The sequence below is a fragment of the Oncorhynchus clarkii genome, chromosome 10 (genome assembly GCF_045791955.1).
Source record: "Oncorhynchus clarkii lewisi isolate Uvic-CL-2024 chromosome 10, UVic_Ocla_1.0, whole genome shotgun sequence".
In the NCBI taxonomy this organism is placed as follows: Eukaryota; Metazoa; Chordata; class Actinopteri; order Salmoniformes; family Salmonidae; genus Oncorhynchus; species Oncorhynchus clarkii.
In genome coordinates, this window is record NC_092156.1 from 76,550,199 (window position 1) to 76,575,198 (window position 25,000).

Sequence of the window (25,000 nt, forward strand, 5' to 3'; positions counted from 1 at the left end):
CTCCTGTTTATGTTCTCAGGAACCAGCTGGCCAATCCCTTCACCTGTAACTGACCTCTCCTGTTTATGTTCTCAGGAACCAGCTGGCCAATCCCTTCACCTGTAACTGACCTCTCCTGTTTATGTTCTCAGGAACCTGCTGGCCAATCCCTTCACCTGTAACTGACCTCTCCTGTTTATGTTCTCAGGAACCTGCTGGCCAATCCCTTCAACTGTAACTGCCACCTGGCATGGCTTGGTGATTGGCTGAGGAGGAAGCGTATCGTCACGGGCAACCCCCGCTGTCAGAACCCTTACTTCCTGAAAGAGATCCCTATACAGGATGTAGCCGCACAGGACTTCACCTGTGACGATGGTAAACACACACACACACACACACACAGATACACACACACACACACATCAGCCCGGTCACTAGACATTGCGTTGGATTTGGGACGTATGAAAAGGTGGTGAGTACATGGGATATATGCCTTGCTCAGCGAAAAAGCACCCAGACATCGATGGTCACATCACCACGAGGCAGGAGGGCTGAGGGCTCTGTTTAGACCACTACACCAGAGGACCACGAGGCAGGAGGGCTGAGGGCTCTGTGTAGACCACTACACCACAGGACCACGAGGCAGGAGGGCTGAGGGCTATGTTTAGACCACTACACCACATCACCACGAGGCCTGAGGGCTATGTTTAGACCACTACACCACAGGACCACGAGGCAGGAGGGCTGAGGGCTCTGTTTAGACCACAGGACCATGAGGCAGGAGGACTGAGGGCTCTGTTTAGACCACAGGACCACGAGGCAGGAGGGCTGAGGGCTCTGTTTAGACCACACAACCATGAGGCAGGAGGGCTGAGGGCTCTGTTTAGACCACTATACCACAGGACCATGAGGTGGGAGGGCTGAGGGCTCTGTTTAGACCACAGGACCATGAGGCAGGAGGGCTGAGGGCTCTGTTTAGACCACAGGACCACGAGGCAGGAGGGCTGAGGGCTCTGTTTAGACCACTACACCACAGGACCACGAGGCAGGAGGGCTGAGGGCTCTGTTTAGACCACTACACCACAGGACCACGAGGCAGGAGGGCTGAGGGCTCTGTTTAGGCCAGGAATGTACTTGTGCGTTTGTACCCCAAATAGGACTTCACCTGCGACGACGGTAGCTAAGATATAAACCAGACTCAGTGTCAGAACTTAGAAGTAGTTCTCTAGAACAGTCACCATTCGTTCTCTCTCTCTCTCCTCTCTCCTCTCTCTCCTTCCTCTCTCCCCACTCTCTCTCCTCTCTCTCTCCTCTCTCCTCTCTCTCCTCCCTCTCTCCCCACTCTCTCCTCTCTCCCCCCCTCTCCTTCCTCTCTCCCTCCTCTCTCCCTCCTCTCTCCATCCTCTCCCCTTCCTCTCTCCCTCCTCTCTCCTTCCTCTCTCACTCCCCTCTCTTTCCTCTCTGACTCCCCTCTCTCTCCTCTCTCCTTCCTCTCTCCTCTCTCTCCTGCCTCTCTCCCCACTCTCTCTCCTCTCTCCTTCCTCTCTCCCTCCTCTCTCCTCCCTCTCTCCTTCCTCTCTCCCTCCTCTCTCCTTCCTCTCCCCCTCCAATCTCTCTCTTCTCTCCTTCCTCTCTCCTTCCTCTCTCCCTCCTCTCTCCCTCCTCTCTCCTCTCTCCCTTCTCTCTCCTTCCTCTCTCCTTCCTCTCTCCCTCCTCTCTCCTCTCTCCTTCCTCTCTCCCCACTCTCTCTCCTCTCTCTCTCCACTCTCCTCTCTCTCCTCTGTCTCTCCCCTCTCTCTCTCCTCTCTCCTTCCTCTCTCCCCCCTCTCCTTCCTCTCTCCCTCCTCTCTCCCTCCTCTCTCCCTCCTCTCTCCCTCCTCTCTCCCTCCTCTCCCCTTCCTCTCTCCCTCCTCTCTCCTTCCTCTCTCTCTCCTCTCTCCTCTCTCTCCTTCCTCTCTCCCCACTCTCTCTCCTCTCTCCTTCCTCTCTCCCTCCTCTCTCCTTCCTCTCTCTCTCCTCTCTCCTCCCTCTCTCCTTCCTCTCTCCACTCTCTCCCTCCTCTCCACTCTCTCCCTCCTCTCTCCCTCCTCTCTCCTCTCTCCTTCCTCTCTCCCTCCTCTCTCCTCTCCACTCTCTCCCTCCTCTCTCCCTCCTCTCTCCCTCCTCTCTCCTCTCTCCTTCCTCTCTCCTTCCTCTCTCCCTCCTCTCTCCCTCCTCTCCACTCTCTCCCTCCTCTCTCCTTCCTCTCTCCCTCCTCTCCTCTCTCTCCCTCCTCTCTCCTTCCTCTCTCCTTCCTCTCTCCCTCCTCTCCACTCTCTCCCTCCTCTCTCCTTCCTCTCTCCCTCCTCTCCTCTCTCTCCCTCCTCTCTCCCTCCTCTCTCCTCTCTCCTTCCTCTCTCCCTCCTCTCTCCTCTCCACTCTCTCCCTCCTCTCTCCCTCCTCTCTCCTCTCTCCTTCCTCTCTCCTTCCTCTCTCCCTCCTCTCCACTCTCTCCCTCCTCTCTCCTTCCTCTCTCCCTCCTCTCCTCTCTCTCCCTCCTCTCTCCTTCCTCTCTCACTCCCCTCTCTCTCCTCTCTCTCCCTCCTCTCTCCCTCCTCTCCTCTCTCTCCCTCCTCTCTCCCTCCTCTCCACTCTCTCCCTCCTCTCTCCTTCCTCTCTCCCTCCTCTCCTCTCTCTCCCTCCTCTCTCCTTCCTCTCTCCCTCCTCTCTCCTCTCTCTCTCCTCTCTCCTCCCTCTCTCCTTCCTCTCTCCCTCCTCTCTCCCTCCTCTCTCCCTCCTCTCCACTCTCTCCCTCCTCTCTCCTTCCTCTCTCCCTCTTCTCTCCCTCCTCTCCACTCTCTCCCTCCTCTCTCCCTCCTCTCTCCTCTCTCCTTCCTCTCTCCCTCCTCTCCACTCTCTCCCTCCTCTCTCCTTCCTCTCTCCCTCCTCTCTCCTCTCTCCTTCCTCTCTCCCTCCTCTCTCCTCTCTCCTTCCTCTCTCCCTCTAGGTAATGATGAGAACAGTTGTAGTCCAGTGTTGAGGTGTCCTGCAGAATGCAGCTGTCTGGATACAGTGGTCCGCTGTAGTAACAAGGGCCTCAGCACCCTGCCTAAAGGACTGCCCAAGGACACCACAGAACTGTGAGATCTCATCTGTCTGTCTGTCTGTCTGTCTGTCACTCACTCACTCACTCACTCACTCACTCACTCACTCACTCACTCACTCACTCACTCACTCTGTCTGTCTGTCTGTCTGTCTGTCTGTCTCTACATGTCTGTCTGTCTGTCTGTCTGTCTGTCTGTCTGTCTGTCTAACTGTCTAACTGTCTAACTGTCTGACTACCTGTCTCTCTCTCTCTCTGTCTCTCTCTCCTCTCTCTGTCTCTCTCCCTCTCTCTCCCTCTCTCTCTCTCTCTCTCTCTCTCCCTCTCCTCTCTCTCGCTCTGTCTCTCTCTCTCCCTCTCTCCTCTCTCTCCTCTCTCCTCTCTCCCCTCTCTCTCTCCCTCTCTCTCTAGGTATCTGGATGGTAACCAGCTCACACAAGTTCCAGTGGAACTCTCAAATTACAAGCACTTAACACTCATGTAGGTGACACACACACACACACACACACACACACACAGACACACACACACACACCAGTGTTTGTCCAGAGTGACTTGTTGTCTGCAGTCTGCCTGTAGCACTAACTCTGGCTGGAAATATTGTCTATCATGTGTGTGTGTGTGTGTGTGTGTGTGTGTGTATACAAGCCTCTGTGAGCATGAGTGTGTGTTACATGGTGCTTCCCCTTGTTGTTTCAGTGATCTGAGTAACAACCAAATCAGCACGTTGTCCAACTACAGCCTGAGCAACATGACAGAACTACTGACACTGTGAGTCTGCTGACTATATGTCTCGTTGGGCTGGGGGGGGTTACTATCCTGGTAGGGTTAGAGTTAGGGTTAGGAGCCAAATCAGCACGTTGTCCAACTACAGCCTGAGTAACATGACAGAACTACTGACACTGTGAGTCTGCTGACTATATGTCTCGTTGGGCTGGGGGTGTGTGTGGGGGGGGGGGTGGATGAGGGGGTTTACTATCCTCGTGAGGACCAGAAGGATCGGGGGGGGGGGGGGGGGGGGGGGTGGAGGAGGAGGTGGTTTAGGGTTAGGAGTTAGGGTTAGGAGCTGGGGTTAGGAGTTAGGGTTAGGAGTTCGGGTTAGGAGTTAGGAGTTAGGAGTTATGGTTAGGAGTTAGGAGTTAGGGTGAGGAGTTAGGGTTAGAATTAGGGTTAGGAGTTAGGGTTAGGAGTTAGGGTTAGGAGTTAGGGTCAGGAGCTAGGGTTAGGAGCTAGGGTTAGGAGTTAGGGTTAGGAGTTAGGGTTAGGAGTTAGGGTTAGGAGTTAGGGTTAGAATTAGGGTTAGGAGTTAGGGTTAGGAGTTAGGGTTAGGAGTTAGGGTTAGAATTAGGGTTAGGAGTTAGGAGTTAGGGTTAGGAGTTAGGGTTAGGAGTTTGGGTTAGGAGTTTGGGTTAGGAGTTAGGGTTAGAATTTGGGTTAGAATTTGGGTTAGAATTTGGGTTAGGGTTTAGGGTCAGAATTAGGGTTAGGGGTTAAGGTTAGGGGTTAGGGAACATAGGATTTTGAATCAAAATGTTTAGTCCCCACAAGGATAGTACAACAAAACTGTGTCGCATCGGCTGATGTAGAAATGGCTTCTTAAATACATTGGATTTGATTTGATTGATTGATTGATTGATTGATTGTACTCTTGCCTATGTGTTTGTATTGTTATTTTCAGGAGTATAATTACAGAACCTGAGAACTTTAACCCCTGACCCCAACCCTAACCCTAACCCTAACCCCATATAGACTGACCAGGGTTAGGGTTAGGGTTAGGGTTACAGACTGACCAGGTGAAAGATATGATCCATTACAGTACCTGAGAATATAGACTGACCAGGTGAAAGATATGATCCATTACAGTACCTGAGAATATAGACTGACCAGGTGAAAGATATGATCCATTACAGTACCTGAGAATATAGACTGACCAGGTGAAAGATATGATCAATTACAGTACCTGAGAATACAGACTGACCAGGTTAAAGATATGATCCATTACAGTACCTGAGAATATAGACTGACCAGGTGAAAGATATGATTTAATTACAGTACCTGAGAATATAGACTGACCAGGTGAAAGATATGATCAATTACAGTACCTGAGAATATAGACTGACCAGGTGAAAGATATGATTCATTACAGTACCTGAGAATATAGACTGACCAGGTGAAAGATATGATCCATTACAGTACCTGAGAATATAGACTGACCAGGTTAAAGATATGATCCATTACAGTACCTGAGAATATAGACTGACCAGGTGAAAGATATGATCCATTACAGTACCTGAGAATACAGACTGACCAGGTGAAAGATATGATCCATTACAGTACCTGAGAATATAGACTGACCAGGTGAAAGATATGATCAATTACAGTACCTGAGAATACAGACTGACCAGGTGAAAGATATGATTCATTACAGTACCTGAGAATATAGACTGACCAGGTGAAAGATATGATCAATTACAGTACCTGAGAATACAGACTGACCAGGTGAAAGATATGATCAATTACAGTACCTGAGAATATAGACTGACCAGGTGAAAGATATGATCCATTACAGTACCTGAGAATATAGACTGACCAGGTGAAAGATATGATCCATTACAGTACCTGAGAATATAGACTGACCAGGTGAAAGATATGATCCATTACAGTACCTGAGAATATAGACTGACCAGGTGAAAGATATGATCCATTACAGTACCTGAGAATATAGACTGACCAGGTGAAAGATATGATCCATTACAGTACCTGAGAATATAGACTGACCAGGTGAATGATATGATCCATTACAGTACCTGAGAATATAGACTGACCAGGTGAAAGATATGATCCATTACAGTACCTGAGAATATAGACTGACCAGGTGAAAGATATGATCCATTACAGTACCTGAGAATACAGACTGACCAGGTGAAAGATATGATCCATTACAGTACCTGAGAATATAGACTGACCAGGTGAAAGATATGATCCATTACAGTACCTCAGAATATAGACTGACCAGGTGAAAGATATGATCCATTACAGTACCTGAGAATATAGACTGACCAGGTGAAAGATATGATCCATTACAGTACCTGAGAATATAGACTGACCAGGTGAAAGATATGATCCATTACAGTACCTGAGAATATAGACTGACCAGGTGAAAGATATGATCCATTACAGTACCTGAGAATATAGACTGACCAGGTGAATGATATGATCCATTACAGTACCTGAGAATATAGACTGACCAGGTGAAAGATATGATCCATTACAGTACCTGAGAATATAGACTGACCAGGTGAAAGATATGATCCATTACAGTACCTGAGAATACAGACTGACCAGGTGAAAGATATGATCCATTACAGTACCTGAGAATATAGACTGACCAGGTGAAATATATGATCAATTACAGTACCTGAGAATATAGACTGACCAGGTGAAAGATATGATCAATTACAGTACCTGAGAATATAGACTGACCAGGTGAAAGATATGATCCATTACAGTACCTGAGAATACAGACTGACCAGGTGAAAGATATGATCCATTACAGTACCTGAGAATATAGACTGACCAGGTGAAAGATATGATCAATTACAGTACCTGAGAATATAGACTGACCAGGTGAAAGATATGATCCATTACAGTACCTGAGAATATAGACTGACCAGGTGAAAGATATGATCAATTACAGTACCTGAGAATATAGACTGACCAGGTGAATGATATGATCAATTACAGTACCTGAGAATACAGACTGACCAGGTGAAAGAAATGATGGTCCATTACAGTACCTGAGAATATAGACTGACCAGGTGAAAGAAATGATCAATTACAGTACCTGAGAATACAGACTGACCAGGTGAAAGATATGATCCATTACAGTACCTGAGAATATAGACTGACCAGGTGAAATATATGATCAATTACAGTACCTGAGAATACAGACTGACCAGGTGAAAGATATGATCCATTACAGTACCTGAGAATATAGACTGACCAGGTGAAATATATGATCAATTACAGTACCTGAGAATATAGACTGACCAGGTGAAAGATATGATCAATTACAGTACCTGAGAATACAGACTGACCAGGTGAATCCAGGTGAAATATATGATCCTTTATTGATGTCACCTGTTAAATCCACTTCAATGTAGATGAAGGGGAGGAGACATGTAGATGAAGGGGAGGAGACATGTAGATGAAGGGGAGGAGACATGTAGATGAAGGAGAGGAGACATGTAGATGAAGGGGAGGAGACATGTAGATGAAGGGGAGGAGACATGTAGATGAAGGGGAGGAGACATGTAGATGAAGGGGAGGAGGCATGTAGATGAAGGGGAGGAGACATGTAGATGAAGGGGAGGAGACATGTAGATGAAGGGGGGGGGACATGTAGATGAAGGGGAGGAGACATGTATATGAAGGGGAGGAGACATGTAGATGAAGGGGAGGAGACATGTAGATGAAGGGGAGGAGACATGTAGATGAAGGATGTTTCATAGGGGGGGGTGGGGGGGGGGGTGTATGGTAGTAGGTGCCAGGCCTAGCTGTTTGATTCAAGAACTGCAACGCTGCTGGGTTTTTAAAGCTCAACAGTGTATCAAAGAATGGTCCACCACCCAAAGGACATCCAGCCAACTTTGACACTTGAGGGAAGCGTTGGAGTCAACACGGGCAAGCATCCCTGGGGAACGCTTTCAACACCTTGTAGAGTCCCTGCCCCGACGAATTGAGGCTGTTCTGAGGGCAAACAGGGGGGTGGCACACAATATTAGGAAGGTGTTCCTAATGTTTTGTACACTCGGTGTGTAACTCTATGTTTTGTATTTCAGATGGCTTCTAAACTTCAACGTTGTACCAAGGCTGTCTGTAGTGTGTTTTAACGTGTCTCTCTGTGTGTGTAGAATCCTAAGCTACAACCGTTTGAGGTGCGTACCAGTCAGGGCCTTCGATGGACTCAAGTCTCTACGGTTACTGTGAGTATCCGTGGTATCTATGGAACTAGATGACCTGTCGTTGTGTGTCTGTATGTCGCCATGGTAACCTGTTGTTTTGTGTTTATAGGTCTCCATGGTAACCTGTTGTTTCGTGTCTGTATGTCTCCATGGTAACCTGTTGTTTTGTGTTTGTAGGTCTCCATGGTAACTTGTTGTTTTGTGTCTGTATGTCTCCATGGTTAACCTGATGTTGTGTGTCTGTATGTCTCCATGGTAACCTGTTGTTGCGTGTCTGTAGGTCCCCATGGTAACCTGTTGTTGTGTGTCTGTAGGTCCTCATGGTAACCTGTTGTTGTGTGTCTGTAGGTGTCTACGGTAACCTGTTGTTGTGTGTCTGTAGGTGTCTACAGTAACCTGTTGTTGTGTGTCTGTAGGTCCCCATGGTAACCTGTTGTTGTGTGTCTATAGGTCCCCATGGTAACCTGTTGTTGTGTGTCTGTAGGTCCCCATGGTAACCTGTTGTTGTGTGTCTGTAGGTGTCTACGGTAACCTGTTGTTGTGTGTCTGTAGGTGTCTACAGTAACCTGTTGTTGCGTGTCTGTAGGTCCCCATGGTAACCTGTTGTTGTGTGTCTGTAGGTCCCCATGGTAACCTGTTGTTGCGTGTCTGTAGGTCCCCATGGTAACCTGGTGTTGCGTGTCTGTAGGTCCACATGGTAACCTGTTGTTGCGTGTCTGTAGGTCCCCATGGTAACCTGTTGTTGCGTGTCTGTAGGTCCCCATGGTAACCTGTTGTTGCGTGTCTGTAGGTCCCCATGGTAACCTGGTGTTGTGTGTCTGTAGGTGTCTACAGTAACCTGTTGTTGCGTGTCTGTAGGTGTCTACAGTAACCTGTTGTTGCGTGTCTGTAGGTCCCCACGGTAACCTGTTGTTGCGTGTCTGTAGGTCCCCATGGTAACCTGTTGTTGTGTGTCTGTAGGTCCCCATGGTAACCTGTTGTTGCGTGTCTGTAGGTCCCCATGGTAACCTGTTGTTGTGTGTCTGTAGGTCCCCATGGTAACCTGTTGTTGCGTGTCTGTAGGTCCCCATGGTAACCTGTTGTTGCGTGTCTGTAGGTCTCTCCATGGAAACGACATATCTGTGATACCGGAGGGAGCTTTCAAAGACCTGGACTCGCTCTCTCACCTGTGAGTAACACAAACACATTAATTAGGATAATATAGGCCTGGCCTCGCTCTCTCACCTGTGAGTAACACAAACGCATGCACACACCACTCATTAATGTCTATACAACAACGACAAGCCACCTGGGTCTGATCACTTGGATGGAAAATTACTGATAATCAGTCATAATTAATTAGGATAATATAGCGGACGATATTGCCACTCCTATTGGCCATCTGTTCAACCTAAGCCTATAGGAAAGGGTGTTCCCTCAGGCCTGGAGGGAAGCTGAAGTCATTCCGCTACCTAAGAATAGTGAAGTCCCCTTTACTGACTCAAACAGCAATCAGCCCGTTAAATCGTGTTTGAACAGATACAATGGGGGGTTTTATCATAGTAAACACATGAGCAATATATTTTCAGCTGACAGGATATTCATCAAGGACAGCACTTACACAAATGACTGCTGATTGGCTGAGAGACATTTTATAATAAAAAATGATTATGGGGGCTGTTTGGTTAGACTTCAGTGCGGCTTTTGACATTATCTGTTATGGCTTTACACCCCCTGCTATAATGTGGATAAAGAGTTACCTGTCTAACAGAACACAGAGGGTGTTATGGCTTTACACCCCCTGCTATAATGTGGATAATGAGTTACCTGTCTAACAGAACACAGAGGGTGTTATGGCTTTACACCCCCTGCTATAATGTGGATAAAGAGTTACCTGTCTGACAGAACACAGAGGGTGTTATGGCTTTACACCCCCTGCTATAATGTGGATAAAGAGTTACCTGTCTAACAGAACACAGAGGGTGTTATGGCTTTACACCCCCTGATATAATGTGGATAAAGAGTTACCTGTCTAACAGAACACAGAGGGTGTTATGGCTTTACACCCCCTGATGTATTGTGGATAAAAAGTTACCTGTCTAACAGAACACAGAGGGTGTTATGGCTTTACACCCCCTGCTATAATGTGGATAAAGAGTTACCTGTCTAACAGAACACAGAGGGTGTTATTTAATGGAAGCCTCTCCAGCATAATCCAGGTAGAATCAGGCATTCCCCAGGGCAGCTGTCTAGGCCCCTTACTTTTTTCAATCTTTACTAACACGGGGCGGCAGCGTAGCCTAGTGGTTGGACTAGTAACTGAAAGGTTGCAAGATCGAATCCCCGAGCTGACAAGGTACAAATCTGTCGTTCTGCCCCTGAACAAGGCAGTTAACCCACTGTTCCTAGGCCGTCATTGAAAATAAGAATTTGTTCTTAACCGACTTGCCTAGTTAAATAAATAAAATATGAATTGCCACTGGCTTTGAGTAAAGCCAGAGTTTCTATGTATGTGGATGACTCAACACTATACATGTCAGCTACTACAGCGACTGAAATGACTGCCACACTTAACAAAGAGCTGCAGTTAGTTTCAGAATGGGTGGCAAGAAATAAGTTAGTCCTAAATATTTCAAAAACAAAAGGCATTGTAAAAACATTTCACAGAAAGGTACATTGAAAGTCAATATATTTAAAAAAGAAAATGAAAAAAAGAGTTCTGTTTGAACTACCGGCACACAGCTCAGACATCGGTGCCCCACAAGACATGTCACCAGAGGTCTCTTCACAGTCCCCAAGTCCAGAACAGACTATGGGAGGTGCACACGAGGGATCCATAGTAAATACTAAAACTAATACACACACTGAATGGAATGTATCACAATGTTAAGTGTGTGTGTGTGTGTGTGTGCGTGTGTGCGTGTGTGCGTGCGTGTGTGTGTGCGTGTGTGCAGGGCTCTGGGGGCCAACCCCCTGTACTGTGACTGTAGGATGCAGTGGCTCTCTGACTGGGTGCAGAGTGGGTATAGGGAACCGGGTATCGCCCGCTGTGCCGGTCCTGGAGACATGACAGACAAACTACTGCTGACCACACCATCCAAGAAGTTCACCTGCACAGGTAACACACACCTTACACACACACACACACCTTATACACACACATCTTATATACACACACACACACACACACACACAGACAAACACACACACACACACTTACAAACACACACACACACTCCCACACACTCACACACACTTGTGGAGTGCTCTTGAAGGAGACCACCAGTTGCCATAGATATTGTTGTCCACCAACTAGTGGACTAAAAATACACACAGTCTATAAAGTTCATTATTAAAACACTAAGTCTATAAAGTTCATTATTAAAACATTAACAGTCTATAAAGTTCATTATTAAAACAATAACAGTCTATAAAGTTCATTATTAAAACATTAACAGTCTATAAAGTTCATTATTAAAACATTAACAGTCTATAAAGTTCATTATTAAAACATTAACAGTCTATAAAGTTCATTATTAAAACAACAACAGTCTATAAAGTTCATTATTAAAACAATAACAGTCTATAAAGTTCATTATTAAAACATTAACAGTCTATAAAGTTCATTATTAAAACAATAACAGTCTATAAAGTTCATTATTAAAACATTAACAGTCTATAAAGTTCATTATTAAAACATTAACAGTCTATAAAGTTTATTATTCAAAACATTCAAAACATCTCATCCTTTTTATTAACATATGCGTAATATCTTCCTGGTTTGATTGACGACATTGTAGACGTCCCCGGGCCTTGTGGTCTTCTCGTGCCAGGTAAAGTAGCCAATCACATCCGAGTACTACCCCCTTGGTCCCGCCTCCCCAAGTCCCTTCAGCCAATCCCAGCCCAGTGCCTGAACCCTGACCTCTGACCTGAATGCTCCTCTCTCTCCTCTGTCAGTCCCAGTGTGTAGACCTCCATACTGCTGTTATGAACCAATCAGCCTCCAGTGTGTAGACCTCCATACTGCTGTTATGAACCAATCAGCCTCCAGTGTGCAGAATAGGGCTCTGGTCTAAAGTAGTACACTATATAGGGAATAGGGCTCTGGTCTATAGTAGTGTACTATATAGGGAATAGGGCTCTGGTTTAAAGTAGTGTACTATATAGGGAATAGGGCTCTGGTCTATAGTAGTGTACTATATAGGGAATAGGGCTCTGGTCTATAGTAGTACCACTATATAGGGAATAGGGCTCTGGTCTAAAGTAGTGCACTACATAGGGAATAGGGTGCCATTTGGGACAGAAAACCTTACAGGACTTTGTCTCTGTGTATGTAGGTATGTACAGTATATATTAGTGTTGTACTGTGTGTGGATGGGGGGCTGTGTACAGTATATATTAGTGTTGTACTGTGTGTGGATGGGGGGCTGTGTACAGTATATATTAGTGTTGTACTGTGTGTGTGGATGGGGGCTGTGTACAGTATATATTAGTGTTGTACTGTGTGTGGATGGGGGGCTGTGTACAGTATATATTAGTGTTGTACTGTGTGTGGATGGGGGGCTGTGTACAGTATATATTAGTGTTGTACTGTGTGTGTGGATGGGGGGCTGTGTACAGTATATATTAGTGTTGTACTGTGTGTGGATGGGGGGCTGTGTACAGTATATATTAGTGTTGTACTGTGTGTGTGGATGGGGGGCTGTGTACAGTATATATTAGTGTTGTACTGTGTGTGGATGGGGGGCTGTGTACAGTATATATTAGTGTTGTACTGTGTGTGGATGGGGGGCTGTGTACAGTATATATTAGTGTTGTACTGTGTGTGGATGGGGGGCTGTGTACAGTATATATTAGTGTTGTACTGTGTGTGGATGGGGGGCTGTGTACAGTATATATTAGTGTTGTACTGTGTGTGTGGATGGGGGGCTGTGTACAGTATATATTAGTGTTGTACTGTGTGTGGATGGGGGGCTGTGTACAGTATATATTAGTGTTGTACTGTGTGTGGATGGGGGGCTGTGTACAGTATATATTAGTGTTGTACTGTGTGTGTGGATGGGGGGCTGTGTACAGTATATATTAGTGTTGTACTGTGTGTGGATGGGTGGCTGTGTACAGTATATATTAGTGTTGTACTGTGTGTGGATGGGGGGCTGTGTACAGTATATATTAGTGTTGTACTGTGTGTGGATGGGTGGCTGTGTACAGTATATATTAGTGTTGTACTGTGTGTGGATGGGGGGCTGTGTACAGTATGTTGTATCAATGACTGTTCTGTGTCTAAATGCAGGTCCTCTAGATGTGGGTATCCAGGCGAAGTGTGACCCGTGTCTCTCCAACCCCTGTCACAACGACGGTACCTGCTCCAACCATCCCGTCACCTTCTACCGCTGTAGCTGCCCCTACGGATTCAAGGTACTGACCCTGACCTCTAACCCTAACCCTGATCTCTAACCTCTGACCCTGTCACCTTCTACCGCTGTAGCTGCCCCTACGGTTTCAAGGTACTGACCCTGACCTCTAACCTCTGACCCCGTCACCTTCTACCACTGTAGCTGCCCCTACGGATTCAAGGTACTGACCTCTAACCTCTAACCTCTGACCCCGTCACCTTCTACCGCTGTAGCTGCCCCTACGGATTCAAAGGTACTGACCCTGACCTCTGACCTCTAACCTCTGACCCCGTCACCTTCTACCGCTATAGCTGCCCTTACGGATTCAAGGTACTGACCCTGACCTCTGACCTCTGACCCTGTCACCTTCTACCGCTTTAGCTGCCCCTACGGATTCAAGGTACTGACCATGACCTCTGACCTCCAACCCTCAACCCTGACAGACTCTAGCTGCCCTTACAGATTCAAGTTACTGACCCTGACCTCCAACCCTCGACCCTGACAGACTGTATTCTTTCTTGTCTCTGTGATTGGGGAAGACTCTAGGTGTAAGACATCACAGGGTCAAGTAACATAGGAACGTACCACAGTCTGTATCAGTAACCTCTCTCTCTCTCTCCCTTTGTGTGTGTGTGTGTGTGTGTGTGTGTGTGTGTGTGTGTGTGTGTGTGTGTGTGTGTGTGTGTGTGCGTATGCGTGTGTGTGTGTGTGTGTGTGTGTGTGTGTGTGTGTGTGTGTGTGCGTATGGATGTGTGTGTGTGTGTGTGTGTGTGTGTGTGTGTGTGCGTATGGATGTGTGTGTGTGTGTGTGTGTGTGTGTGTGTGTGTGTGTGTGTGTGTGTGTGTGTGTGTGTGTGTGTGTGTGTGTGTGCGTATGGATGTGTGTGTGTGTGTGTGTGTGTGTGTGTGTGTGTGTGTGCGTATGGATGTGTGTGTGTGTGTGTGTGTGTGTGCGTATGGATGTGTGTGTGTGTGTGTGTGTGTGTGTGTGTGTGTGTGTGGATGTGTGTGTGTGTGTGTGTGTGTGTGTGTGTGTGTGTGTGTGTGTGTGCAGGGTCAGGACTGTGAGGAACCTCTCCATGCCTGTATCGGTAACCCCTGTCAGAACGCTGGTACCTGCCATCTGAAAGAAGGGGAACGCAGTAACTCCTGGTTAGACCCCCCCCTGTCTATAGTATTAATGTGGAGGTCTGATACCCCCCCCTGTCTATAGTATTAATGTGGAGGTCTGATACCCCCCCTGTCTATAGTATTAATGTGGAGGTCTGATACCCCCCCTGTCTATAGTATTAATATGGAGGTCTGATACCCCCCCTGTCTATACTATTAATATGGAGGTCTGATACCCCCCCTGTCTATAGTATTAATGTAGAGGTCTGATACCCCCCCCCCCTGTCTATAGTATTAATGTAGAGGTCTGATACCCCCCCCCCCCTGTCTATAGTATTAATGTAGAGGTCTGATACCCCCCCCCCCCCCTGTCTATAGTATTAATGTAGAGGTCTGATACCCCCCCCCCCTGTCTATAGTATTAATGTAGAGGTCTGATACCCCCCCTGTCTATAGTATTAATGTAGAGGTCTGATACCCCCCCTGTCTATAGTATTAATGTAGAGGTCTGATACCCCCCCCCCCTGTCTATAGTATTAATGTAGAGGTCTGATACCCCCCCCCCCCCTGTCTATAGTATTAATGTAGAGGTCTGATACCCCCCCTGTCTATAGTATTAATGTAGAGGTCTGATACCCCCCCTGTCTATAGTATTAATGTAGAGGTCTGATACCCCCCCCTGTCTATAGTATTAATGTGGAGGTCTGATACCCCCCCCTGTCTATAGTATTAATGTGGAGGTCTGATACCCCCCCCCCCCCCTGTCTATAGTATTAATGTGGAGGTCTGATACCCCCCCCTGTCTATAGTATTAATGTGGAGGTCTGATACCCCCCCCTGTCTATAGTATTAATGTGGAGGTCTGATACCCCCCCCCCCCCCTGTCTATAGTATTAATGTGGAGGTCTGATACCCCCCCCTGTCTATAGTATTAATGTAGAGGTCTGATACCCCCCCTGTCTATAGTATTAATGTGGAGGTCTGATACCCCCCCTGTCTATAGTATTAATGTGGAGGTCTGATACCCCCCCCCCCTGTCTATAGTATTAATGTGGAGGTCTGATACCCCCCCTGTCTATAGTATTAATGTAGAGGTCTGATACCCCCCTCCCCCCCTGTCTATAGTATTAATGTGGAGGTCTGATACCCCCCCCCCCCCCCCCCCTGTCTATAGTATTAATGTGGAGGTCTGATACCCCCCCCCCCTGTCTATAGTATTAATGTAGAGGTCTGATACCCCCCCCCCCCCCCTGTCTATAGTATTAATGTAGAGGTCTGATACCCCCCCCCTGTCTATAGTATTAATGTAGAGGTTTGATACCCCCCCCCCTGTCTATAGTATTAATGTAGAGGTCTGATACCCCCCCCCTGTCTATAGTATTAATGTGGAGGTCTGATACCCCCCCTGTCTATAGTATTAATGTAGAGGTCTGATACCCCCCTCCCCCCCTGTCTATAGTATTAATGTGGAGGTCTGATACCCCCCCCCCCCCCTGTCTATAGTATTAATGTGGAGGTCTGATACCCCCCCCCCCCCCCTGTCTATAGTATTAATGTAGAGGTCTGATACCCCCCCCCCTGTCTATAGTATTAATGTAGAGGTCTGATACCCCCCCCCCCTGTCTATAGTATTCATGTGGAGGTCTGATACCCCCCCTGTCTATAGTATTAATGTGGAGGTCTGATACCCCCCCTGTCTATAGTATTAATGTGGAGGTCTGATACCCCCCCTGTCTATAGTATTCATGTGGAGGTCTGATACCCCCCCTGTCTATAGTATTAATGTGGAGGTCTGATACCCCCCCTGTCTATAGTATTAATGTAGAGGTCTGATACCCCCCTCCCCCCCTGTCTATAGTATTAATGTGGAGGTCTGATACCCCCCCCCCCCTGTCTATAGTTTTAATGTGGAGGTCTGATACCCCCCCCCCCCTGTCTATAGTATTAATGTGGAGGTCTGATACCCCCCCCCCCCTGTCTATAGTATTAATGTAGAGGTCTGATACCCCCCCCTCTGTCTATAGTATTAATGTAGAGGTCTGATACCCCCCCCCTGTCTATAGTATTAATGTGGAGGTCTGATACCCCCCCCTGTCTATAGTATTAATGTAGAGGTCTGATACCCCCCCTGTCTATAGTATTAATGTACAGGTCTGATACCCCCCCTGTCTATAGTATTAATGTGGAGGTCTGATACCCCCCTCTGTCTATAGTATTAATGTAGAGGTCTGATACCCCCCCCTGTCTATAGTATTAATGCGGAGGTCTGATACCCCCCCCCCTGTCTATAGTATTAATGTGGAGGTCTGATACCCCCCCCCCCCCCTGTCTATAGTATTAATGTAGAGGTCTGATACCCCCCCCCCTGTCTATAGTATTAATGTGGAGGTCTGATACCCCCCCCCCCCTGTCTATAGTATTAATGTAGAGGTCTGATACCCCCCCTGTCTATGGTGTTAATGTGGAGGTCTGATACCCCCCCTGTCTATAGTATTAATGTAGAGGTCTGATACCCCCCCTGTCTATAGTATTAATGTAGAGGTCTGATACCCCCCCCCCTGTCTATAGTATTAATGTGGAGGTCTGATACCCCCCCCCCCTGTCTATGGTATTAATGTGGAGGTCTGATACCCCCCCCTGTCTATAGTATTAATGTAGAGGTCTGATACCCCCCTCCCCCCCTGTCTATAGTATTAATGTGGAGGTCTGATACCCCCCCCCCCCTGTCTATAGTATTAATGTGGAGGTCTGATACCCCCCCCCCCCCCCTGTCTATAGTATTAATGTAGAGGTCTGATACCCCCCCCCCCTGTCTATAGTATTAATGTAGAGGTCTGATACCCCCCCCCCCTGTCTATAGTATTAATGTGGAGGTCTGATACCCCCCCCTGTCTATAGTATTAATGTAGAGGTCTGATACCCCCCCTGTCTATAGTATTAATGTGGAGGTCTGATACCCCCCCTGTCTATAGTATTCATGTGGAGGTCTGATACCCCCCCTGTCTATAGTATTAATGTGGAGGTCTGATACCCCCCCTGTCTATAGTATTAATGTAGAGGTCTGATACCCCCCTCCCCCCCTGTCTATAGTATTAATGTGGAGGTCTGATACCCCCCCCCCTGTCTATAGTATTAATGTGGAGGTCTGATACCCCCCCCCCCCCCTGTCTATAGTATTAATGTGGAGGTCTGATACCCCCCCCCCCCCCTGTCTATAGTATTAATTTGGAGGTCTGATACCCCCCCCCCCCCCCCTGTCTATAGTATTAATGTAGAGGTCTGATACCCCCCCCCTGTCTATAGTATTAATGTGGAGGTCTGATACCCCCCCCCTGTCTATAGTATTAATGTAGAGGTCTGATACCCCCCCCTGTCTATAGTATTAATGTACAGGTCTGAGACCCCCCCCTGTCTATAGTATTAATGTGGAGGTCTGATACCCCCCTCTGTCTATAGTATTAATGTAGAGGTCTGATACCCCCCCCTGTATATAGTATTAATGTGGAGTTCTGATACCCCCCCTGTCTATAGTATTAATGTGGAGGTCTGATACCCCCCCCCCCCTGTCTATAGTATTAATGTGGAGGTCTGATACCCCCCCCCCCCCTGTCTATAGTGTTAATGTGGAGGTCTGATACCCCCCCCCTGTCTATAGTATTAATGTAGAGGTCTGATACCCCCCCTGTCTATGGTGTTAATGTGGAGGTCTGATACCCCCCCTGTCTATAGTATTAATGTAGAGGTCTGATACCCCCCCTGTCTATAGTATTAATGTAGAGGTCTGATACCCCCCCCCCCCTGTCTATAGTATTAATGTGGAGGTCTGATACCCCCCCCCCCCCCTGTCTATGGTATTAATGTGGAGGTCTGATACCCCCCATGTCTATAGTATTAATGTGGAGGTCTGATACCCCCCCCCTGTCTATAGTATTAATGTAGAGGTCTGATACCCCCCCTGTCTATAGTATTAATGTAGAGGTCTGATACCCCCCCTGTCTATAGTATTAATGTGGAGGTCTGATACCCCCCCCCCCCCCTGTCTATAGTATTAATGTAGAGGTCTGATACCCCCCCCTGTCTATAGTATTAATGTAGAGGTCTGATACCCCCCCTGTCTACAGTATTAATGTGGAGGTCTGATACCCCCCCCTGTCTATAGTATTAATGTAGAGGTCTGATACCCCCCCTGTCTATAGTATTAATGTAGAGGTCTGATACCCCCCCTGTCTATAGTATTAATGTAGAGGTCTGATACCCCCCCCTGTCTATAGTATTAATGTGGAGGTCTGATACCCCCCCCCCCCTCCTGTCTATAGTATTAATGTAGAGGTCTGATACCCCCCCTGTCTATGGTGTTAATGTGGAGGTCTGATACCCCCCCTGTCTATAGTATTAATGTAGAGGTCTGATACCCCCCCTGTCTATAGTATTAATGTAGAGGTCTGATACCCCCCCCCCTGTCTATAGTATTAATGTGGAGGTCTGATACCCCCCCCCCCCCCCCCCCCTGTCTATGGTATTAATGTGGAGGTCTGATACCCCCCATGTCTATAGTATTAATGTGGAGGTCTGATACCCCCCCCCCTGTCTATAGTATTAATGTGGAGGTCTGATACCCCCCCCCCCTGTCTATAGTGTTAATGTGGAGGTCTGATACCCCCCCCTGTCTATAGTATTAATGTAGAGGTCTGATACCCCCCCCTGTCTATAGTATTAATGTAGAGGTCTGATACCCCCCCCCCCCCCCCCCTGTCTATAGTATTAATGTGGAGGTCTGATACCCCCCCTGTCTATAGTATTAATGTGGAGGTCTGATACCCCCCCCCTGTCTATAGTATTAATGTAGAGGTCTGATACCCCCCCTGTCTATAGTATTAATGTAGAGGTCTGATACCCCCCCCTGTCTATAGTATTAATGTAGAGGTCTGATACCCCCCCCCCTGTCTATAGTATTAATGTGGAGGTCTGATACCCCCCCTGTCTATAGTATTAATGTGGAGGTATGATACCCCCCCCCTGTCTATAGTATTAATGTAGAGGTCTGATACCCCCCCCCCTGTCTATAGTATTAATGTAGAGGTCTGATACCCCCCCTGTCTAAAGTATTAATGTGGAGGTCTGATAACCCCCCCCCCCCCGTTTATAGTATTAATGTGGAGGTCTGATACCCCCCTGTCTATAGTATTAATGTGGAGGTCTGATACCCCCCCCCCCTGTCTATAGTATTAATGTGGAGGTCTGATACCCCCCCCCCCTGTCTATAGTGTTAATGTGGAGGTCTGATACCCCCCCCTGTCTATAGTATTAATGTAGAGGTCTGATACCCCCCCTGTCTATAGTATTAATGTGGAGGTCTGATACCCCCCCCTGTCTATAGTATTAATGTGGAGGTCTGATACCCCCCCCCCCCCCCTGTCTATAGTATTAATGTGGAGGTCTGATAGCCCCCCCCCCCCTGTCTATAGTATTAATGTAGAGGTCTGATACCCCCCCCCTGTCTATAGTATTAATGTGGAGGTCTGATACCCCCCCCCCCCTGTCTATGGTATTAATGTGGAGGTCTGATACCCCCCATGTCTATAGTATTAATGTGGAGGTCTGATACCCCCCCCCCTGTCTATAGTATTAATGTAGAGGTCTGATACCCCCCCTGTCTATAGTATTAATGTAGAGGTCTGATACCCCCCCTGGCTATAGTATTAATGTAGAGGTCTGATACCCCCCCTGTCTGTAGTATTAATGTGGAGGTCTGATACCCCCCCTGTCTATAGTATTAATGTAGAGGTCTGATACCCCCCCTGTCTATAGTATTAATGTGGAGGTCTGATACCCCCCCTGTCTATAGTATTAATGTGGAGGTCTGATACCCCCCATGTCTATAGTATTAATGTGGAGGTCTGATACCCCCCCTGTCTATAGTATTAATGTGGAGGTCTGATACCCCCCCTGTCTATAGTATTAATGTAGAGGTCTGATACCCCCCCTGTCTATAGTATTAATGTAGAGGTCTGATACCCCCCCTGTCTATAGTATTAATGTAGAGGTCTGATACTCCCCCCCTGTCTATAGTATTAATGTAGAGGTCTGATACCCCCCCTGTCTATAGTATTAATGTAGAGGTCTGATACCCCCCCTGTCTATAGTATTAATGTAGAGGTCTGATACCCCCCCCCCTGTCTATAGTATTAATGTAGAGGTCTGATACCCCCCCCTGTCTATAGTATTTATTTAGAGGTCTGATACTCCCCCCTGTCTATAGTATTAATGTGGAGGTCTGATACCCCCCCCCCCTGTCTATAGTATTAATGTAGAGGTCTGATACCCCCCCCCCCTGTCTATAGTATTAATGTGGAGGTCTGATACCTTCCCCCCCATGTCTATAGTATTAATGTAGAGGTCTGATACCCCCCCTGTCTATAGTATTAATGTGGAGGTCTGATACCCCCCCTGTCTATAGTATTAATGTAGAGGTCTGATACCCCCCCTGTCTATAGTATTAATGTAGAGGTCTGATACCCCCCCTGTCTATAGTATTAATGTAGAGGTCTGATACCCCCCCTGTCTATAGTATTAATGTAGAGGTCTGATACCCCCCCTGTCTATAGTATTAATGTGGAGGTCTGATACCCCCCCCCTGTCTATAGTATTAATGTAGAGGTCTGATACCCCCCTGTCTATAGTATTAATGTAGAGGTCTGATACCCCCCCTGTCTATAGTATTAATGTAGAGGTCTGATACCCCCCCTGTCTATAGTATTAATGTAGAGGTCTGATACCCCCCCCCCCTGTCTATAGTATTAATGTAGAGGTCTGATACCCCCCCCCCCCCCCCTGTCTATAGTATTAATGTGGAGGTCTGATACCTTCCCCCCCATGTCTATAGTATTAATGTAGAGGTCTGATACCCCCCCTGTCTATAGTATTAATGTGGAGGTCTGATAACCCTCCTGTCTATAGTATTAATGTGGAGGTCTGATACCCCCCCTGTCTATAGTATTAATGTGGAGGTCTGATACCCCCCCTGTCTATAGTATTAATGTAGAGGTCTGATCCCCCTCCTGTCTATAGTATTAATGTGGAGGTCTGATACCCCACCCTGTCTATAGTATTAATGTAGAGGTCTGATACCTCCCCCTGTCTATAGTATTAATGTAGAGGTCTGATACCCCCCCGGTCTATAGTATTAATGTGGAGGTCTGATAACCCTCCTGTCTATAGTATTAATGTGGAGGTCTGATACCCCCCCCTGTCTATAGTATTAATGTGGAGGTCTGATACCCCCCTGTCTATAGTATTAATGTGGAGGTCTGATAACCCTCCTGTCTATAGTATTAATGTGGAGGTCTGATACCCCCCCTGTCTATAGTATTAATGTGGAGGTCTGATACCCCCCCTGTCTATAGTATTAATGTGGAGGTCTGATAACCCTCCTGTCTATAGTATTAATGTGGAGGTCTGATACCCCCCCCTGTCTATAGTATTAATGTGGAGGTCTGATACCCCCCTGTCTATAGTATTAATGTGGAGGTCTGATAACCCTCCTGTCTATAGTATTAATGTGGAGGTCTGATACCCCCCCTGTCTATAGTATTAATGTGGAGGTCTGATACCCCCCCTGTCTATAGTATTAATGTAGAGGTCTGATACCCCCCCTGTCTATAGTATTAATGTAGAGGTCTGATACCCCCCCTGTCTATAGTATTAATGTGGAGGTCTGATACCCCCCCTGTCTATAGTATTAATGTGGAGGTCTGATACCCCCCCCCTGTCTATAGTATTAATGTAGAGGTCTGATACCCCCCCTGTCTATAGTATTAATGTAGAGGTCTGATACCCCCCCCTGTCTATAGTATTAATGTAGAGGTCTGATACCCCCCCCCCTGTCTATAGTATTAATGTGGAGGTCTGATACCCCCCCTGTCTATAGTATTAATGTGGAGGTCTGATACCCCCCCCTGTCTATAGTATTAATGTGGAGGTCTGATACCCCCCCCCCCCCCCCCTGTCTATAGTATTAATGTGGAGGTCTGATAGCCCCCCCCCCCTGTCTATAGTATTAATGTAGAGGTCTGATACCCCCCCCCTGTCTATAGTATTAATGTGGAGGTCTGATACCCCCCCCCCCCCTGTCTATGGTATTAATGTGGAGGTCTGATACCCCCCATGTCTATAGTATTAATGTGGAGGGCTGATACCCCCCCCCCTGTCTATAGTATTAATGTAGAGGTCTGATACCCCCCCTGTCTATAGTATTAATGTAGAGGTCTGATACCCCCCCTGGCTATAGTATTAATGTAGAGGTCTGATACCCCCCCTGTCTGTAGTATTAATGTGGAGGTCTGATACCCCCCCTGTCTATAGTATTAATGTGGAGGTCTGATACCCCCCATGTCTATAGTATTAATGTGGAGGTCTGATACCCCCCCTGTCTATAGTATTAATGTGGAGGTCTGATACCCCCCCTGTCTATAGTATTAATGTGGAGGTCTGATACCCCCCATGTCTATAGTATTAATGTGGAGGTCTGATACCCCCCCTGTCTATAGTATTAATGTGGAGGTCTGATACCCCCCCTGTCTATAGTATTAATGTAGAGGTCTGATACCCCCCCTGTCTATAGTATTAATGTAGAGGTCTGATACCCCCCCTGTCTATAGTATTAATGTAGAGGTCTGATACTCCCCCCCTGTCTATAGTATTAATGTAGAGGTCTGATACCCCCCCTGTCTATAGTATTAATGTAGAGGTCTGATACCCCCCCTGTCTATAGTATTAATGTAGAGGTCTGATACCCCCCCCCTGTCTATAGTATTAATGTAGAGGTCTGATACCCCCCCCTGTCTATAGTATTTATTTAGAGGTCTGATACTCCCCCCTGTCTATAGTATTAATGTGGAGGTCTGATACCCCCCCCCCCCTGTCTATAGTATTAATGTAGAGGTCTGATACCCCCCCCCCCTGTCTATAGTATTAATGTGGAGGTCTGATACCTTCCCCCCCATGTCTATAGTATTAATGTAGAGGTCTGATACCCCCCCTGTCTATAGTATTAATGTGGAGGTCTGATACCCCCCCTGTCTATAGTATTAATGTAGAGGTCTGATACCCCCCCTGTCTATAGTATTAATGTAGAGGTCTGATACCCCCCCTGTCTATAGTATTAATGTAGAGGTCTGATACCCCCCTGTCTATAGTATTAATGTAGAGGTCTGATACCCCCCCTGTCTATAGTATTAATGTGGAGGTCTGATACCCCCCCCCTGTCTATAGTATTAATGTAGAGGTCTGATACCCCCCTGTCTATAGTATTAATGTAGAGGTCTGATACCCCCCCTGTCTATAGTATTAATGTAGAGGTCTGATACCCCCCCTGTCTATAGTATTAATGTGGAGGTCTGATAACCCTCCTGTCTATAGTATTAATGTGGAGGTCTGATACCCCCCCCTGTCTATAGTATTAATGTGGAGGTCTGATACCCCCCTGTCTATAGTATTAATGTGGAGGTCTGATAACCCTCCTGTCTATAGTATTAATGTGGAGGTCTGATACCCCCCCTGTCTATAGTATTAATGTGGAGGTCTGATACCCCCCCTGTCTATAGTATTAATGTGGAGGTCTGATAACCCTCCTGTCTATAGTATTAATGTGGAGGTCTGATACCCCCCCCTGTCTATAGTATTAATGTGGAGGTCTGATACCCCCCCTGTCTATAGTATTAATGTGGAGGTCTGATAACCCTCCTGTCTATAGTATTAATGTGGAGGTCTGATACCCCCCCTGTCTATAGTATTAATGTGGAGGTCTGATACCCCCCCTGTCTATAGTATTAATGTAGAGGTCTGATACCCCCCCTGTCTATAGTATTAATGTAGAGGTCTGATACCCCCCCTGTCTATAGTATTAATGTAGAGGTCTGATACCCCCCCTGTCTATAGTATTAATGTGGAGGTCTGATAACCCTCCTGTCTATAGTATTAATGTGGAGGTCTGATACCCCCCCTGTCTATAGTATTAATGTGGAGGTCTGATACCCCCCCCTGTCTATAGTATTAATGTGGAGGTCTGATACCCCCCCTGTCTATAGTATTAATGTGGAGGTCTGATAACCCTCCTGTCTATAGTATTAATGTGGAGGTCTGATACCCCCCCTGTCTATAGTATTAATGTGGAGGTCTGATACCCCCCCTGTCTATAGTATTAATGTAGAGGTCTGATACCCCCCCTGTCTATAGTATTAATGTAGAGGTCTGATACCCCCCCTGTCTATAGTATTAATGTAGAGGTCTGATACCCCCCCTGTCTATAGTATTAATGTGGAGGTCTGATACCCCCCCCCCCCCTGTCTATAGTATTAATGTAGAGGTCTGATACCCCCCTGTCTATAGTATTAATGTAGAGGTCTGATACCCCCCCTGTCTATAGTATTAATGTAGAGGTCTGATACCCCCCCTGTCTATAGTATTAATGTGGAGGTCTGATACCCCCC

The 25,000-nt window shown here is 47.0% G+C and overlaps 1 protein-coding gene across 1 annotated transcript in view; it reads left to right on the forward strand.

The window, feature by feature from the left end:
- Nucleotides 1-25,000, forward strand: part of LOC139419351 (slit homolog 2 protein-like) — a 110,499-nt gene that overhangs the window by 62,757 nt on the left and 22,742 nt on the right. The window contains exons 17-25 of the mRNA XM_071169291.1: nucleotides 188-354; nucleotides 2,966-3,098; nucleotides 3,473-3,541; nucleotides 3,761-3,832; nucleotides 7,975-8,046; nucleotides 9,122-9,193; nucleotides 10,959-11,122; nucleotides 13,301-13,425; nucleotides 14,458-14,555. Coding sequence (XP_071025392.1) covers nucleotides 188-354; nucleotides 2,966-3,098; nucleotides 3,473-3,541; nucleotides 3,761-3,832; nucleotides 7,975-8,046; nucleotides 9,122-9,193; nucleotides 10,959-11,122; nucleotides 13,301-13,425; nucleotides 14,458-14,555 — 972 coding nt within the window. The remainder of the gene's footprint in view (nucleotides 1-187; nucleotides 355-2,965; nucleotides 3,099-3,472; nucleotides 3,542-3,760; nucleotides 3,833-7,974; nucleotides 8,047-9,121; nucleotides 9,194-10,958; nucleotides 11,123-13,300; nucleotides 13,426-14,457; nucleotides 14,556-25,000) is intronic.